Source organism: Sturnira hondurensis, unplaced genomic scaffold, assembly GCF_014824575.4.
Source record: "Sturnira hondurensis isolate 20B ecotype Veracruz unplaced genomic scaffold, ASM1482457v3 Scaffold0000396, whole genome shotgun sequence".
Classification (NCBI taxonomy): Eukaryota; Metazoa; Chordata; class Mammalia; order Chiroptera; family Phyllostomidae; genus Sturnira; species Sturnira hondurensis.
Window position 1 is genome coordinate 6,992,415 of NW_028073027.1, and position 14,255 is coordinate 7,006,669.

At 36.6% G+C, this 14,255-nt stretch overlaps 1 protein-coding gene across 2 annotated transcripts in view; it reads left to right on the plus strand.

The window, feature by feature from the left end:
- TRPC1 (transient receptor potential cation channel subfamily C member 1) overlaps positions 1 to 14,255 on the plus strand; it is a 68,410-nt gene that overhangs the window by 24,928 nt on the left and 29,227 nt on the right. For both annotated transcript variants that reach the window (XM_037040272.1, XM_037040281.1), the window contains 2 exons: positions 11,190 to 11,321; positions 13,747 to 13,942. In XM_037040272.1, coding sequence (XP_036896167.1) covers positions 11,190 to 11,321; positions 13,747 to 13,942 — 328 coding nt within the window. The remainder of the gene's footprint in view (positions 1 to 11,189; positions 11,322 to 13,746; positions 13,943 to 14,255) is intronic.

Consider the following 14,255-nt stretch of genomic DNA (forward strand, 5'->3'; position numbering starts at 1 on the left):
TGGAAAATGTGGTCTGGAAGTCCACAGGCAGATCATTGACAAGCTGTTTTTTAGTTAAGGATTGTTGTACAGTGTACACGAAATTAGCTTTATAACTGTAAAATAGCACCTGGCCAAGTGCTCAGTTGGTTGGAGCATAGTCCTGTGCACCAAAGGGTTGCAGATTCATTCCCAGTTAGGGCACATGCCTGGGTTGCAGGTTCAGTCCTGGGTGGCATTGTATGGGAGGCAGCCAGTTGATGTTTCTCTCTCCTTTCCTCTCTCTCTCTAAACCAATTTTAAAAAACTGTAAAATATCCACATTCTCTCTTTCTTCACCTTATTAACAGATCTTTGATGGATTGACAGTCATAAATCCATAAATTGGGAAAGTCTCTTGGGAATGGATTTAATATTTATTTGCAGAAGTTGAATTGGAAAATTTTTTATATTTTCAAGTTTATTTTATAATGAGATTCTCTTTGATAAGATCTGGTTGAGAGCTGACTATATCATTTACCTTTTTAGTTTTAAAATCGCTAGTCTGTAAAATGACTTTAAGGCTTCTTTTAGTTTAAAAATCCCTTCTTAATGTTAACTATAAATATTTTTCAAATAGTATGCCTGCTAACTGTAGTTGAAGCAGCTGGTGGATTGGGGCTGGAAAGAACACTGCCCTAGGTTGGTTTGAGGCGCGGAAAACACTGGTTCTGAAAGCTTTGGGAGCTATGGCTTGTGCTCAGTCTTTAAGCCTGAATAAGAATTAAAATATGAAAGACATATGCAGAGAGTACAAAATGCAATTGTGGTTTATTTGGAGAACTGCAAATGGTTTGATATATTCTCAGGAAAGTTGGAGAGTTTGTTATTGATGTTTGAGAAAGCAGTTATAGGAAAGACCCTTGACCTTTCCTATAGGTCAAGAGCCTGGACTAAAGTCATCTTCAGGAATTGCTAAGTAGACCTGCAGAAGGAGGCTAACAAAAGGAATAAAAAGAGATATGGGATGAGTGAAGTGAAAGAGCCAATGATAGCACTAAGGAAGTGAGGCAATCCCTGTTTATAGGACATTGATTTTTAAATTTCAGAGAGAGTGCAGTTTCAGGCAAGGATAAGGTCTAGGGGCAATAATTTTAAATGGCTTAGTGAAGGATAGTGGGCCATTGAGTTTAGAAAAATATTTGCAATGATATAATTGCTGTGATTTGCTTTTAATCTAAAAATTTTATGTGGTATGAAATTTTAAATAACTTTAAGGAAGATTTGAAATCTTATTTAAAGGAAGGCAGTTTAAAAATATTGAGAAACACTGAAATTGGGAGCAATAACAAAGTAAGGGACAGCCAGTTAAATTTAATCTGCAGAAATGTTTTGTTTAATCTGCAAAATGTTTTTTTTATAATTTTTAATTTGAATGCCTGTCAGCCTCATGTACATTCAGCTATACTCATATTACTATCCACTTCAACCCTGAAAGCAATTTAATTTATAAAATCTAGTACATATCTCCCAAGACAATAAGATATTGGCACTGAGAATAATCTTAAGATATGAAACATCCTTTTGATAAAGATACTTTAATAAATATACTTCTTATGTTTATTTAGTTATACAAGTAATGTGTAAATACTAAAATCCTTGTACAACTTCTAACTTTAATTTTTGTTGGATGTCTCATGACCGATTCTAATCCTCCTCCTGTCTGCAGAACTAGCAAATGTCAGTTTGATGTTCTACATCTGCTTCTTAATGGCTCATACTCTCATTGGTTAGAAATGTGAGGCCTTAATGAAAACATCATGGTACTGGCATAAAACTAGACATAGAGATCAATGGAATAGGATAGAGAGCCCAGAAATAAGTCTGCACCTTTATGGTCAATTAATTTTGACAAAGGAGGCAAGAACATACAATGGAGTAAAGATAGTCTATTCAATAAATGGTGTTAGGAAATTGGACAGATAAGTGCAAAAAAAATGAAGCTAGATTATATTTTTTATAATTTTTTATATTTTTAATAAAATATATAAATATAAATATAAATTTTATATGTTTTATATTTTTTATACCATGTGTAAGAATAAACTCTAAATGGATTAAAGACTTAACTGTTAGACTCAAAAACCATAAAAGTCCTAGGAGAAAAATAGGCAGTAAAATCTTGGACATTTCTTATAGCAATGTTTTTTCTGATATATATCCTTGGGCAAGGGAAACAAAAGAAAAATAAACAAATTAGACTACATCAAACTACAAAAGTTTTGCACAGCAAAGGAATCCATCAACAAAATGAAAAGACAACCCCCTCATTGGGAGAACATATTTGCCAGTGATATATCTGATAAGGGGTTAATATTTCAAAATGTATAAAGAAGTTATAAAACTCAACATCAAAGAAACAAATAATCCAATTAAAAGATGGCCAAATGACCTGAATAGACACTTCTCCAAAAAGAATATTTGGATGACCAATGGACATAAGAAAAGNTGTAAGAATAAACTCTAAATGGATTAAAGACTTAACTGTTAGACTCAAAAACCATAAAAGTCCTAGGAGAAAAATAGGCAGTAAAATCTTGGACATTTCTTATAGCAATGTTTTTTCTGATATATATCCTTGGGCAAGGGAAACAAAAGAAAAATAAACAAATTAGACTACATCAAACTAAAAAAGTTTTGCACAGCAAAGGAATCCATCAACAAAATGAAAAGACAACCCACTCATTGGGAGAACATACTTGCCAGTGATATATCTGATAAGGGGTTAATATTTCAAAATGTATAAAGAAGTTATAAAACTCAACATCAAAGAAACAAATAATCCGATTAAAAGATGGCCAAATGACCTGAATAGACACTTCTCCAAAAAGAATATCTGGATGACCAATGGACATAAGAAAAGATGCTCAATGTCACTAATCATCAGAGAAAAGCAAGTTAACACCACAGGGAGTTATCATTTCATGCCCGTCAGAATGGCTATCATCAATAAATCAATAAACAGTAAGTGTTGGTGAGGAGGTAGAGAAAAAGGAACCCTCATGCACTGTTGCTGGGAATGCAGATTGGTGCAGCCATCGTGGAAAGTAGTATAGAGTTACCTCAAAAAATTAAAAATGGAACTGTCTATGACCCAGTGATTCCACTTCTGGGAATATATCCTAAGAAACCTGAAACACTATTTCAAAAGAATATATGCATCTCTATGTTCATTGCAGCATTATTTACAATAGCCAAAATTTGGAAGCAGCCCATGTGTCCATTAGTAGATGAGTGAACAAAAATACTGTGTTACATATACACAATAGAATAATACTCGGCCATAAAAAAAATAAAAAAGAAGGAAATCTTACCTTTTGGGACAGCATGGATGGACCTGCAGAGAATTATGCTAAGTGAAATAAGCCAGGCAGAGAAAGACAAGTACCATAGGATATCACTTATACGTGGAATCTATTGAACAAAATAAACTAACAAAATAGAGTCAGGTTCATAATACAGAGAACAGACTGACAGATGTCAAGAGGGCAGGGCAGGGGGTTGAGGGGCTAGGTGAAGAAGGTGAGGGGATTGGGCAAAGAAAAAACAAAACTCATAGACATACACAACAGTATAATGATTACCAGAGGGAAACAGAGGTGGGGGAATGTAGAAGAAGGTAAATGGGATAAATGGTGATGGAAAGAGACTTGACTAGGGGTGGTAAAACACAATACAATATATAGATGATGTATTAGAGAATTTTACCCCTGAAATCTATATAATTTTATTAACCAATGTCACCCCAATAAATTTAAAAAAATGTGACTGTTAACTGCAATTGTTAAGTTGGAAACTGAAGTCTCATCAATGGTTGTCAGTTACATGTGGAAGTTAGAAATTTCATTGTCCAGTTTCTGTCTATGAAGATTGCATTCTCCTATTTCATTAATATTGCCTATCTGTTATTAATATTGCCTCATCTACTCTAATTCTTCTTATGGTTAGCCATGGGTTTGTAATATATGGCCATGACTGTGTTAAGGTATGTTCTCTATTCCCACTTTTCTGAGAGTTTTAGCATAATTTGGTGTTGGATTCTATCAAGTGTTTTTTCTGTATGTCATCTGCCAATAATGACAATTTTACTTCCTCCTATCCAATTTGGATGCCTTTTCTTTCTTTTTCTTGTCTGATTTCTGTAACTAGGACTTCTAGTACTATGTTGAGTAAGAGTGGTAAAAGCAGACATCCCTGTCTTGTTCCTGATCTTAAGGGAAATGCTTTTAGTTTTTGACCGTTGAGTGTGATGTTGGCTGTGGGTGTGTCATACATGGTCTTTATTACACTGGGGCATTTTCCCTCTGTTACCACTTTACTGAAAGTTTTTATCATAAATGGGTGCTAGATTTTTATCAGATGCTTGTTCTATATCAATTGATATAATCATGTGGTTTTTATCCTTCATTTTGTTTAAGTGGTTTATCATGTTTGTTGATTTGTGGATACTGTACCAGCCTGCATTCCTGGAATAAATCCTACTTGATAATGATGTATGATCTTTCTAATGTATTGCTAGATAGTTTGCTAATAGTTTGTTGAAGTTTTTAGCATCTATGCCTATCAGGGATATTGGCCTGTAATTTTCTTTTCTATAGTGTCTTTATCTGATTTTGGAACTAATTAGGATAATGCTGACTTTGTAAAATGAGCTTGGAAGCCTTCCATCCTCTTGAATTTTTTTGAATAGTTTGAGGAGAGGTGTTAGTCTTTCTCTGAATGTTTGGTAAAATTCCCCTGTGAAGCCATCCAGGGCTTTTATTTGTTGGGATTTTTTAAGCCCTATTTGAGGACATTTTTCGTTGAGAGAGGAGGGGATGGGGAGAGGGAGAGAGAGGGAGGGACGATGGGAGGGAGGGAAAGAAAGAGGGAGTGAGAGAAGGGGAGGGAGAGAAATACCAATGTGAGAGAGAAACATCAACTGATTGCTTTCTCATATACATCCCAATCAGAGACTGAACCCACAACCTGGGTATGTGTCCTGAGTGGGAACTGAACCTGCAACCTTTGGGTGTACAGGACAATGCTCCAACCAACTGAGCCACACCAGCTTGGGCTGTTGGGAGTTTTGTCATTACTGATTCCATTTCACTGGCTGTAATCTGTCTATTCAGATTGTCTTACTATTTCTGATTCCGTTTTGGAAGATTGCATGTTACTAGGATTTATCCATTTTTTCTAGATTGTCAGATTGTTGGCATATACTTGTTTGTAGTATTTTCTTATAATCCTTTGTATTTTTGTAGTGTTAGTTGTTACTTTTTTCCTATAATTTCTGATTGTATCTATTTGAGTCCTCTCTCTCTTTCTCCCTTACTCTCTTTCTCTCTCTCTCTTTTTTTTGATCAGTCTGATTGAGGGCCTGCCAATTGTTTGTTTTCAGAGAACCAAGTCTTGGATTCATTTGTCTTTTGTAATTTTTTTAGTCTCTATGTCATTTATTTTTAATCTAAACTTTATTATATCCTTCTACTCACATCTTTGTTGTTGTTTCTCTAGATCTTTTAGGTGTAAGGTTAGATTGTTTGAGTTTTGTTTTTGTTTTTTGGCCTGGTGAGGTAGATATGTATTGCTATAAATTTTCCTCTTAGAAATGCTTTTGCTGTGTCCCATAGGTTTTGGGTTTTTGCATGTTCATTTTTATTAGTCTCAAAGTAGCTTTTGATTTCTCCTTTGATCTCATTGTTGACCCACTTATATTGTTTATTAACTTGTTATTTAGCCTATCTGTGTTGGTGTGTTTTTCAGTTTTTTACTTGTAGTTGATTTCTAGTTTCCTATTATTGTGGTTGGAAAAGATGCTTGATATGATTTCAGTCTTCTTAAATTTGAGACTTGTATTCTCACTTGTGGTCTTTCCTAAAAAGCATTCCATATTCACTTGAAAAGAATGTATATTCTGCTGCTTTGGGGTAAAATCCTCTGGGGTGAAATATTGATTAAATCCACCTACCTAGTTTGTAGTTTAGGACTGCTGTTTCCTTGTTCATTTCTGTCTCAGTGATCTACCCATTGATGCCAACGGGGTGCTAACATCCCCTCTTATGACTATATTACTGTCCATCTCTCCTTCAATGTCCATCAAGATTTGCTCTATGTATTTAGGTGCTCTTATGTTGGGTGCATAAATGTGTACAAGGGTTATATCCTCTTATTGGATTGTTCCCTTTATCATTATGTAATGTCCTTTATCTCTTATTATACCCTTTGTTTTAAACTTGATTTTGACTGATATAATTACTACTCCAGCTTTTTTTTGTTTCCATTTTCATCATGTATCATTTGTCATCCCTTTACTTTCAGTTGGTGTGTATTTTTCTTTCTGAAGTGTGTCTTTTGTAGACAACATATAATGGATCTTGTTTTTTTTTATCCATTTAACTACCCACTGTCTTTTAATTGAAGCATTTAAATTATTTACATTTAAGGTAATTATTGATCATTGATAGGTATGTATTTATTGCCATTTCATTATTTATAACTGTGTTCCTTCTTTGTTTTTTCTTGTCTTAAAGAAAGCCCTTTAATATTTCTTATAATATAGGTTTGGTGGTAAGAAACTTTTAGGTGTTTGTTTGTTTGTTTTTGTTTTGTTTTGTTTTGTCTGGGAAGCTATTTATTTTCCTGTCAACTGAATGATAGCTTTGCTGGGTAGAGTAGTCTTCATTGTTGGTCCTTGCTTTTTATCATTTTGTATGTTTCATGCCAGTTCCTTCTGGTCTAAAATGTTTCTGTTGAGGAGTCAGTTGAGAGCCATTTGGGAGCTCCTTGTAGGTAACTGTTTTTCTCTTGCTGCTTTTAAGATTCTCTCTTTGTCATTATCCTTTATCATTTTAATTATGATGTGTCTTTTTGTGGGCCTCTTTGTGTTCATCTTGTTTGAAACCCTGTGCTCTTCCTGGACCAGTGTGTCTTTTTCTTTCAGGAGGTTAGGATAGTTTTCAGCCATTATTTCTTCAAATATGTTCTTGATTGTTTCCTTGTTCTCTTCTTTTTCTGATACCCCTATGATGCAGGTGTTGTTATACTTCGTATTGTCCCAGAAGTCCTTTAGACTAACCTCGTTTTTTAAAAAGATTTATTTATTTATTTATTTATAGACAAAGGGGAAGGGAAACATCAATGTGTGGTTGTCTCTCATGCGCCCCCTACTGGGGGCCTGACCAGCAACCCAGTCATGTGCCCAGTTTGGAAATCAAACCAATGGCCCTTTGGTTTGCAAGCTAGCACTCAATCCACTGAGCCACACCAGCCACGGCTAGACTATCCTTATTTTTTTACAAATCTTTTTTCTTCTCATCTGTTTGGGTGTTTTCTACTACCTTGCTTTCCAAAAACACTGATTTTGTCCTCTGCTTCATGTAGTCTGCTAGATGTATTCGACCCCTTGTAGTATATTCCTTATTTGAGATACTGTATTGTTCATTTCTGGCTGGTTCTTTTTTATGGTTTCTATGTTGATTTTCATGCTGTTGAAGTTCTCAATATGTTTTTGAGCATCTTTGTAACCATTGTTTTGAACTATGTATCTTGTAGCTTGCTTGCTTCTATTTCATTTAGTTGCTTTTGGGGGATTCTCCTGTTTCATTTGGGGCATGTTTCTTTGTCTTCCTACTTTGGCTATTTTTCTTTGTTTGTTTCTTGGTATTAGGTAGATGTTCCATGCCTTGGTATGGTGGCTTTATGTAGTAGGTGTGCTGTAGGGCTCAGAGGAGTGGTCTTTCTAATGTCCCGAGCTAAGTGCTGCCACTTTTTATGTAGGTTATGTAAGCCATCCAGTTGTATCAATAGTTGAGTCTTGATTGCTGTTGGCTTGTCCATGGTTGAGGTTGTTCCTTCAGCTGGCTATGAGGATCAACCCTGAATGCAGTGCATAGATGCTATGCAGAGACAGCTCCACAAAGCTGAATTTGTCCCAACAGTGTGTAGTGTGTTCTGAGATTTTCCTTTGTTTGTGCTGCTCATGGTGCTATGATGTGGTCTGAACCACTGGTTGTGTTGGTTCTGGGGCCCATCAGGTTCTGGGGCCCATCAGTGCTGCTAGATGGTAGGCACTGACAGTGACAAGCTCTGTCTGGGCTACACGTTTGGAGGTATGACATAACCCCCAATTTGTGGCTGGTTCTGCAGGGCCTCATTGTGCATGGGAGGGGCCTCGCGCACAGCAAGGCCCATTTCCACTGACACCAAACTCAAGGGAAGGACAGCAAAAGGACCGAAGCTCCCCGAGATCTGCCCTCACCTGTTAGCTGTCTGGTAAGCTCAGGTACTGAAAGAGCCTCTGATGGTATACCAGTTGCTTGAGGGAGGCTCTCAGTGAGTCACCATGGAGGTAGGGGTGACAGTTGTTCACCAGGCTGATAGAGATTCAAACTTGGTGCCAGTGATGGGTTTAAAGCCACTCAGCAGCAGTTTCAGGGCACACCATTATTAGCCTCCACCTGCTTTGTGCCTGTGGACCTTTGTGGTGGGATCATGTCTCAGGGGTTAATCAGGGCATGGCCAGCAGTGTTCATCAGTCCTACACAGAGCAAGCTTTGGTTGTGTGAAGGGAGAGCTCTGCACAGGAGAGGTGATGCTGGTCTGGTATGAGCTGGGGAAAAGTGGTCCACTCAAGAAAAAATGGCCTCACCCAAAAGCCAAACAACTCATTTCCTTCTAGAATCTTCCCAGATCTAGTGGAGAGTCTTCTGTACCAGGGAGCCAAGTTGGCTGTGGCAGGCTGACCATAAGCTCAGCCAGGCAGAGCTGCCGGGAGTTAGGGTGGTGGAGCTTATAGTTCTTCATTGATGGGGCTAGTAGATCTCTTACGGTGGTCCAGAAGCAGCTGCTCTGGCTGTGGGCTGTGCCCCAGGCTGGTACTTGGCTATGGAAATAGCATGTGAGCCATGGGACTATTATGGCCATGGTGGGCAGGGCAGTCCAGGCTAGTATGGAACTGGTTTCTTCTGGCCTGCAGCAGACAGGGAAGGGAGATGGTCTCTGACCCAGAGCCTCACAACTCTGTCTCTGATTCTCTTTGAATGCATCCTCAAGGTCCCTTCAGGAAAGTCTATACCACAGGCTTAGGCAGCAAACTGTTTTAGAGGTTGTGAGGTTGCCTGAACTACAGGGGTGCCAGGAGGGTAGGTTGTACAGTCCTGCTAGGCCAGTGCAGATTGGAGAGGAGTGTTTGCCCCAGGAAAGATGGTGTCTGTGGACACTGCAGATGAGGAACTCAGCACAGGGACTCTGGTGGCTGACCTTTCAGCTCTCTTTCTGGAGCCATACAGCCCAATCCATCCTCACAAGACTCCAGTTTGCTCAGATCCACATGCCCTCTGCTTGAGCCCAGTGTGAGTGGCTGCAAATGAGATTTTGTGTGCTAACCCTTTTAGTGGGCACTGGAGTTTCTAGCAGTATCCCATTTCTCCCTGGTGGGCACAGTGCCCGCTGTTTTTACAGCCAAATGTTATGTGGGAGCCTCTTTTTGGCTCTGTTGCTCCAGGAGGGGGAATTCAATGTGGGATGAAGACCCCATGTGTCTCATGGGGAACCTCTGCAGCTGAGATATCCCTCCAGATTCTCAGCTACCAAACTGGGGCCTGCCCTTTTTGCATCTTCAACCATCCTGTCAATCTTGATGTGGCTTCTGTAAATCCTTGGTTATAAAACTTCTGTTCAGCTAGTCTTCAGTTAGTTGTTTAGGTTGATTGTTCTATAATTTAGTTCTAATTCCAGTTTGGGTCTAGAAGAAGGTGAGTGTAACTTCCACCTACTCTGCCGCCATGTTCTGATTTGTTCTTTTTCTAAAGCTTATTGATTTTGTATTTTGCTACCTTTCTAGTAAGTGTATTTAAGATATTTTTCTAATTTCTCTTGTGATTTCTTCTTTGTTGGATGGTTACTTAATTATTATTAGTGAACTGTATTTTTAGAGTAGTTTTTTTAAGATTTTTTTATTTATTTATCTTTAGAGGGAAGGAGAGAAGGAGAGAAATATCAATGTGTGGTTGCCTCTCGTGAGTCCCCTGCTGGGAACTGGCCTGCAACCCAGGCATGTGCCCTGATTGGGAATCAAACCATGATCGTTTGGTTCACAGGCCCACGCTCAATCCACTGAGCTACACCAGCCAGGGCTTTAGAGTAGTTTTAAGCTCAACAAAATTGAGCAGAAAGTACAGAGAGTTTCCCCATACTCGCTACCCCCCTCTCATGGCCTTCCTCACCTCTCACCAGCGTAGTGCCCTTGTTACAGATAAACAAACATCGACAGGTTGTTATCACCCAAATGATTAGAGCATCCTCTTTCTAAACTACTTGCTTCCTTTAAAAAACAAGCATGTATTGAATTTATATTTAAAAGAAAAATATACATTATATAACATCTACCAAATGTACAAATTAAGAGTTGCATAAATGAAAGAATTATAGTAGAATTTTTCTCATTTGGTTTCTATTTAGATATTGAAAATGAACATTAACTAGTATAACTAGGTGAGGGGAATAAATTATTTACTAGATTATGTATAAATACATGATTTCATTCTTTTTTCCATTTAATTTTTTACTGTACTTTTTCCATTACCATTTAACCCCATTTTACCCACCTCCCGTTGCAATCACCACACTGCTGTCCATGTCCTTGAGTCCTTTTTCATTTCTGCTCAATCTCCCCCCAAAACTCCCCCTCCCAATAGCTATCATCAGACTCTCTATATATGAGCTTGTCTCTGTTTTGCTCGTTAGTTCAGTTTGTTTTTAAGATTTGAAACATCTTTATAAAATAATCTGGTTGAATGAGTCATGTTTTACATGTATTTAGCATATTAGTCTTATTGGAAAATTAAAAATTTAAAAATAAAAATTATTAGCATATTTATTTAAAATAATGTTGGATTTAGTAATAGAAAATTTTTTATTTAAATTGCATTGAAGAATGCAATGTTTTGAATCTATGAAAATAAACACTAAAACAATTTCCTTAAAAGCAATACACATAGTTTTCCAGTATTCATATCTCAGAATATTTTTAAGTCTTTCTGTTTATACAAATTATCTTTTAATAAATACAAATTTTACTTTCTGTTTTGCAATACTATAATTTTAAGTTAATGAAAATTTTGAGTTAAAATACTAATCTCATGTGCTTAATAATTTCCTCTTACATTATGGAATAAATTTTATCACAGGTTTCGTCTTGATATATATCGTTGTTTGGCCAGTCCGGCTCTAATAATGTTAACAGAGGAGGATCCAATTCTGAGAGCATTCGAACTTAGTGCTGATTTAAAAGAACTGAGCCTTGTGGAGGTGGAATTCAGGTGGGAATGAATGAAAATGAATGAATGCTAATGAATGAAAATTATAAATTATATATTTTTTTCAGAATATTTATTTACATTTGATCCAATATGACTAGCTCTTGCTGCCACCTTCTTGGGATTTTCTTTCTTCCTTAGTTACTAGACCCTGGTATAATTTAGGTCACTTCTGCCCGTCTGCTTTCTGCCCCTCTTGCACTGACTGCCCTTAAATCCCTGTTTTCTTCAACATTGCCAAAGGCATCCTAGGGCAGTGGAGAGCAGTGGAGTGGTAGCCTTAAGCAAGAACAAAATTATTTATAACTGCTCTCTGTCCTACTTTCCCTCATTCCCACATTCTTTCATTATCCTTGGAGTGTGATTCTTCATAACTCTCAAAAACAATAGAATGCTTTCTGTATGGTGGGGCTATTGCAACATAGAAACCTAGTCCCTTTTCACTGTTCACTGTTTGGTGGGAGTTTCTACTAGGAGAAATATAACATGTAGAAGTCTTTTCTGAAATGAAGAGTTACATGCAATTCTGGCAATTCGCTGTTGAACCCAAGGAATCACTGTTATCATTTCTCCTAGAGAGGTAAATTAGAGGGAAAAAAGCTTTCAAAAAAGCAGCCTATTAAACTACTGACTTAGACATTTAAAAAATGTTTTTTAACTACATTTGTAAACTTTAGGAAAAGCTGTGAGTCTCTCTCTTACATTAAGTATCCCTGGGGCCCTGCAAGGAAGAGAGACGTGATCAAGATTTCTTGACCGTCCCGCCCTTCCTTTCATGTCCAGCTGATATGTCTCACATTGCTCTCCTCCAGTGGCTTGATAAAGTTGGGAAAATTCAAACTTCTACTTACTGGAAGGGCAAAAAGAAGCTTGTACTTTTCTTTTGCCTTCACAGCAGTATATATAGAGAGTTCTTGATATTTCCGAGTTTAGAAACTTTCTCTTTTAATCTCATAATTGGAGCTCTGAGTTACCACATAAAAGAGCTTATTCAACTCCTTTCAAATGGAAACAACCACTGTGATTACATTGTGATCATAGTCTAATAAAGTTAGATTTTGAAGTTATCATAGAATCATTTTGGGGATCTCTTGTTTTTCTCAATGGGGAATGTGATCTATAGAGGCTAGATATTTTAGTAATATCAACTGCTAATTAGGAACGGAGTTGAACTTCAAAGTAGGAGCAGAGTTGTTGCTAGAATGGAAGGAAAACACATTGCTTCCTTTTTACTATATTTCCATCTAAACTACACAGCTGCTTATTAGTTTTACAGTAATCTATTGGAGATTAAGCAAATTAGGCATATAAAATATAGTAATGCTACATTTGAATCTAGTGGTTTTGCAGCCTTTATCTAAAAGTGAGATATCTTTGTAAAAAATATACACTTTTGATTAATGTTTCCATCTGAAATTAGATTCCTAGACTAAGAAGCAGGTAATACTTCAGTTGTTAAAGAAATCCAACTATTTATTCTTAGGTATTTTGGTTACATACTAAATGCAAAGAATGGGTGACAAAAAATGTTAGCTCCTAAGAAATAGCTTTTAACTTTTTGAGTTACAATTTTATGTAACCAGTTCATGGAAGATCCCATTGTGTAGAAATATTAATCAATGGGAAATCTTCCTATTTTCCTTTCCTTTCTCTTTAAGGAAAAAAGGAATAAAAATTGTTTTCTGAAGTTCAGTTGACTCATAATTATTTATTTCTAAGTTTATTCTTAAATTGTTTTACCCAGACATGTTTAATATAATTGCTATTCTTATGAAGAATTATATGCTAAAACTTCTTAATTTCTCACAAATTGTTTTGGGCCAATCTTTAACAAACAGTTAAGTTCCAAGGAATAGTGATCCTGAAAGAGCACTCTTTATTAGGCATGCTTCAGTATCTTCTGAACTCAATTTTTGTTCCAATGAGCAATTTAAAAATTAATCAAAATACTATTTTAATACCAGAAGTAGAATAAATATCTTCTAGACTATTATTGAAAAAAGGGTTAAAAACTATGTAATAATATTTATTAGATAGCATTAACGTATTGTTTTCTATTTTAAGATAAGTAATATAAAAGGAAGCACTAAATATACTAAATATAGAGAATAAGGGCAAATGAGTTAAGTGAAGAATCGGTTGACAAATACTATTGGAATTTCTAGGAATATCAGTGTGTGTGAGGAAGCGTTGTGCTTCTCTAAGGTTATCAGTGTGAACACCAGAGACGCAGTCGTGTCACAGCGTCCCCACAGCTGTGGAGCATTAGTGTACCACTAGTTTCCTTTGAGTGTCAGTGCAAAATGACTTCAGATTTTTCATACCACCGTCAGAACTAAAATATTACTGAGTAAAAGTTTCCCAGTGAAAATAGCTTAGTTAGAAAACGAAAGTGACATTTCTAATAACCAATCATTGCATTTTGCAGGACTGATTATGAAGAACTAGCCCGGCAGTGTAAAATGTTTGCTAAAGATTTGCTTGCACAAGCCCGGAATTCTCGTGAATTGGAAGTTATTCTAAACCATACATCTAGTGATGAGCCTCTTGACAAACGGGGACTATTAGAAGAAAGAATGAATTTAAGTCGTCTAAAACTTGCTATCAAATATAACCAAAAGGAGGTATGAGAGTTTTGGTGATAGATTGAAATTGCTTCCTCCACCGTGGTCTAGTGGCCCCGAGCAGAGGCTTTGCAGCAGCACATACAGACTAAGACCCTAGTTCTGCTTCATAAACACGTGTCCTTCGGAAAGTTATTGGATCTGTCAGAGCTTTGGTTTTGAGAATTAATAAATATATGTAGTTAAGAGTTTATTATAGTGAGTTCTAGCATTAAGCAAAAATTCAGGGGTAGTTGCTGTTATTTTTAGTAGTTAATTTTCACTATAATAGTATCTACATTAATTACTGTTTTTGCAGAATTGCAGCTACACA